General features: G+C 42.8%; 1 protein-coding gene across 1 annotated transcript in view; it reads left to right on the forward strand.

Moving 5' to 3' along the window:
* Positions 1-4,445, forward strand: part of FNDC3B (fibronectin type III domain containing 3B) — a 269,959-nt gene that overhangs the window by 223,407 nt on the left and 42,107 nt on the right. Inside the window, exon 25 of the mRNA XM_015564176.1 lies at positions 1,925-2,205. Within this exon, the coding sequence (XP_015419662.1) occupies positions 1,925-2,205 (281 nt within the window). The remainder of the gene's footprint in view (positions 1-1,924; positions 2,206-4,445) is intronic.

Here is a 4,445-nt window from a genome sequence, read left to right on the forward strand (position 1 = left end):
ATGCACTGAGAAATGGCAAAAGATAAACAATCTATGTCAGCTGTTAAATGGAGCCAAAAACAAACATTAGAGTAATTTGGAGTAGCCTTCATTACATACAGGACACACCCCCCCGCTTCTCAGTGACCAGGAACAAGGCTGGTTATCTATCTGTACACTTCCACTTGGGGGTCCACATAGAATAAACAAGAACAATTGGCTCCTAGCCTAACCCCTAGGAGTAACAATAGTCATGGGTTTCTTTTACTTTATTGACTTGGATAAATGTTTTGGGGTTTTTTCTGTTTGTATTGTCCTGAGAAAACAGGGGGTTTTTTTGTCCATTTGTTCAGTAACATTTCTTGAGCACTACTTGTGCCAAAATCAAAGGATGGTCAGGATGATCGAAAGGAGAGATACAAAGATGAGTCAGATGTGGTTCTTGACCTTGAAGAATTCTATCTTCACCCACATTTAGATTTAACTGGATAAAGAAGCAAAGATGCCAGATTTAGGTTTCCACCCAATTTAAGGCATAGATCAAGTTACTTATTGCAGACCCATCAACATCAATGTGTCTGGTCTCTTTGGAGAAAACATCCCCTTCACACGTTAATTTTCCATATCAAGTGAGGCTTTTCTGTTAAATTCTGAATCCTATTTTTATCAGAAACATTTCAGAATAAACTCTTGTATTGTACACTTTCCTTCTTGTGTGCAGCAACTGGGACATAATTAACCCTCTGTCAATGAGTCAAGGTCACAGCACATTATCTGATCTTTATAATAGAGATGCTGAGTCATTGGGGAAAGGTTAGGTAAGGCCACACTCCTGTTTTTGGAGCCAGGCAGGATATAAATGAAGAACTCTCTGTCACCATAGGAAAGAACTCCACTATGCTTTTCGAGTTTTGGTCTCCCTTTAAAATGCTCTTCTATTTCCTTTTCTCCTTTTAGGGCATATGTTCTCACTTAGCATTGACTTCCCCACACTGCATTTTAAAAGATACATTGGGTAGGGGTCTGAGCGGAAGAAAGGTGTCCAGGGGTGACTTGGGATATGATTGGACGGCTGAAGGGTGGGGACAGCTCGGTGGACAGAGATGAGGAGCTTTGAGGCTGAGATGCTTGACATTGGAGTGGAGACACCCGAAAGGTAGTTGGATACATTAGGCTGGCATTTAAGGCAGAGGTCCACACTACCCAAGTAAATTTGGAAGTAGGATATCAATGCCATTTATCCCCTGACACAGTAGCTCTCCAAGAGTTTGAGCAGAGATAGAAAAGAAGAGGTGTCCAAGGCTTGAACCCTGGTACCCTCCAGTGTTGAGAGATCTGGGTGATGCGTAGCAACCACATAGGTGGCTGAGAAGCAGCAGTAGGTAAGCAAAAAACAAGTATGGGTTCTGGAGACCAAGTGAATAAGTATTTGAAAGAGAGGTGAGTGAGGAAGGGGTCAGTAAAGTCAGAAAGGGCTGAGAATTGACTTCAGATATGAGTTTATCATTCACATGGGAAAACATAAGAGCCTTTTTGTAAAATTCCTGTTGTTCTTCCAGGGCAGCACTGGGGTTGAAAGTCAGATGCCTGAATTCTAGTCCCAGCTTTGCCTTAAATCTATGAAAGACACTTGCGATGCACTGTGTACCTCAGATGGTTATTGTGAAGGTCATATAAGATAGTATAGAACCTGCAGTGGGCCATACAAGTAGAAAGGATTATTTTAAAATTATTTTTCATAAAAGGTGATGATGGCAATGTTACTACCTTTTGCTTAACAGAAAAGATGTGATTGGCTTTTTTTGGAAAGTGAACATTTTCTAGATTTTATTTCTACCTACATTTCTGGAAGTAAATCATATATTACTTATTTAGCAGCACCTAGCATGGAGGCCTTCAAGTGTACAATGGGGTAACCTGGGCTTCTCTTGCTGTTGTCTTTTAGGCCGTCAATCAAGCTGGAGCAGGGCCGTACAGCGAGCTTGTCCTTTGCCAGACACCAGCATCTGCCCCAGACCCTGTCTCCACTCTCTGTGTCCTGGAGGAGGAGCCCCCGGATGCCCACCCTGATTCACCTTCTGTGTGCCTTGTACTGAACTGGGAAGAGCCGTGCAATAATGGATCTGAAATCCTCGCTTACAATATTGATCTGGGAGACACTAGTATCACCGTGGGCAATACCACCACCCACATTCTGAGAGATCTTCTTCCAGAAACAACGTACCGGTGAGTTGCAGGGAGGGAGAAATAGGACTGTATGGACCCATCAGAACTGGGGCTCCACACCCTTCAGGTTCCAAAGGCCGAATGAGTGAATGCTAGTCATTCTTCATTAAAATATATGAGTACTAAATGCAAATATAGCTTTGAAACTTGTATTGCTTTATACTTTGAGTCGGTTACAAATTTACCCAGTTTCACCCATCACTTTAGATCAGTTGCTCCCTCTTGGTCTCTCGACAGCCACTTTTCTTTGAATTTTTACTGACTCATATCCATCTGTGGACACCCTCTGTCCTCATCATGTACTTGCCCACCTCTGAAGCAGGGCTCCATTGGTCTTTGATTCCTCCCCAAAAGCAGACACAGTGTTACAAAGAATATGTGATGTGGCTTTCACTCAGGATTTCCAAGGGGCCAGAGAAAGATATTATATCACACAGCACAAGTAAAACCCAACGAATAGCTGGGTGCTTTCCTTCCCCCACTCTTCCAATCCGGAGCCAGCCATCTGCCTTCCTCTCCTCACACACCTTCTTCTGTAACATGGCCTCGTAAAACTTCAAATCATTTAGCCCTGTCTCCACGTTGCCATAACTCACTCAACACAAGTTTCGCATTAGAGGATTCAGGGACCATCTGTGGTTGTACACATGCTACCAGGGCATCCCTCTCAGAAGAAATGGTTTCTCAGGGAGGTGGGGGAGAGCAGGGTTCAGGCTGTGTCCTTAGGCCAGTTACAGAGCCTCCCTGGGTCTCAGTTTCTACTTCCATGAAGCAGGAGAACAAAATTGCTAACCTCATAATCATGTTGTAAGGAGTAAATAAATTAATATTGACTACTTACACACAGCCCTGCGGTATATAGCAAGTGCACAATAAACATGCATTGCAATTTTCGTCATCATCAAGATCACCATAAAACAAGACTGATTCTTCTTGGGGTGGGGAATGGCAGGTAAATAAACTTGCTGCTAGAAAAGGACTTATCATTTCACTTATCTTTTTTGGCAGTGTTTTCTAGTTCAATTGTCTGGTACACTACCGTTTCTCTTTCTAAAAGCTGAAGAAATAATCAGCAAATCAGTTGTAAGGGACAAAAGTTCCATCCTGCGATATATTATCTCGCCTCTTTTTTTTCTCCCTCTCTCTCTTACCAAATTTTTTTGTGACTAATTCATATAAATATATTATTTTGCTTTTTAAAACAATGACAGGGTGTTTGTGGGGGGTTTTCCCTACTCTTTTATTCTTTTAAGAAGTCTCTCTTGAGCACAGCACTCAACACTGTGAGTCTGTCTGTAAAACAGTGATAAACAATATTCTTGCCCGCAGAGCACTCAGAGTTGGGAGACACTTAACCAGCAACCTAAGACGGTAGGGTATTGTGACATCACAGGCTGCAGATAACACTGTGACACCGTCCTGTTGACATTTCAGAGAACAAGTCCAGGTTCAGAATGGTCAGGATGGTTCACAGTGGGATTTGAAATAGGAACAGAGTAAAGGGGGATATGACTTACATAGGTGAAGAGGCAGCCAAAGGCACTCCTTCAGTGTAGCCTTTTAAGTCAGTCTCAGAAAAGAAGTCTTCACTCGTGCATGCTAATCAAATATAAGTGCTGCTGTGTGCAGAGCAGTCTAGTCAGGTGCTGAGGAAATGATTAAACCCAGACTTGACATCAGGGAATTTCCCCGATGATGGTTCTGGCCCTGAGGTGTATTTCTGGGGGGAAATGACCGCATCACTGTCATCCTCCAGCTGTTTTTAAGAGACCAGATGCTTGACCTTGATCCCCCAGGCTAGGAAGAAGCCACACTGGTGGAGGGACTCACTGGAAGGTTCTGTGATCCGTCTGCTTCACAGCCATGTCTGCCCTGGAATGAACACAAATCCCCAGGCCAGGGCTCTGAGCATTCGGACCAGAAATCATAAAAGGGCTCTTAGGGCGAGTGCTAGCCTAGGAATTCCACCTCTTCCTTGACATTGTACCTGCTGTAAAGATGGCATACATGGTTATAAACTTTAAGGCTTATAGAAGGATGATATTGGAGGAATGTTGACTTTATTAGTCAACATACAGTCAAATGACTTCTAGAAAGACATCTGGAATTCAAATGAAAGAACTGAAGCAGGGAAGCATTGCTTCACGATGCAATGCTAATTTTGGTGGAAATTATAAAAAATCCTCCACGTGTTAAAAAGTTTCTCGGAATAATTCTGTTATGGAGAAGATGAAATGGTA

The sequence above is a fragment of the Myotis davidii genome, unplaced genomic scaffold (genome assembly GCF_000327345.1).
Source record: "Myotis davidii unplaced genomic scaffold, ASM32734v1 scaffold115, whole genome shotgun sequence".
In the NCBI taxonomy this organism is placed as follows: Eukaryota; Metazoa; Chordata; class Mammalia; order Chiroptera; family Vespertilionidae; genus Myotis; species Myotis davidii.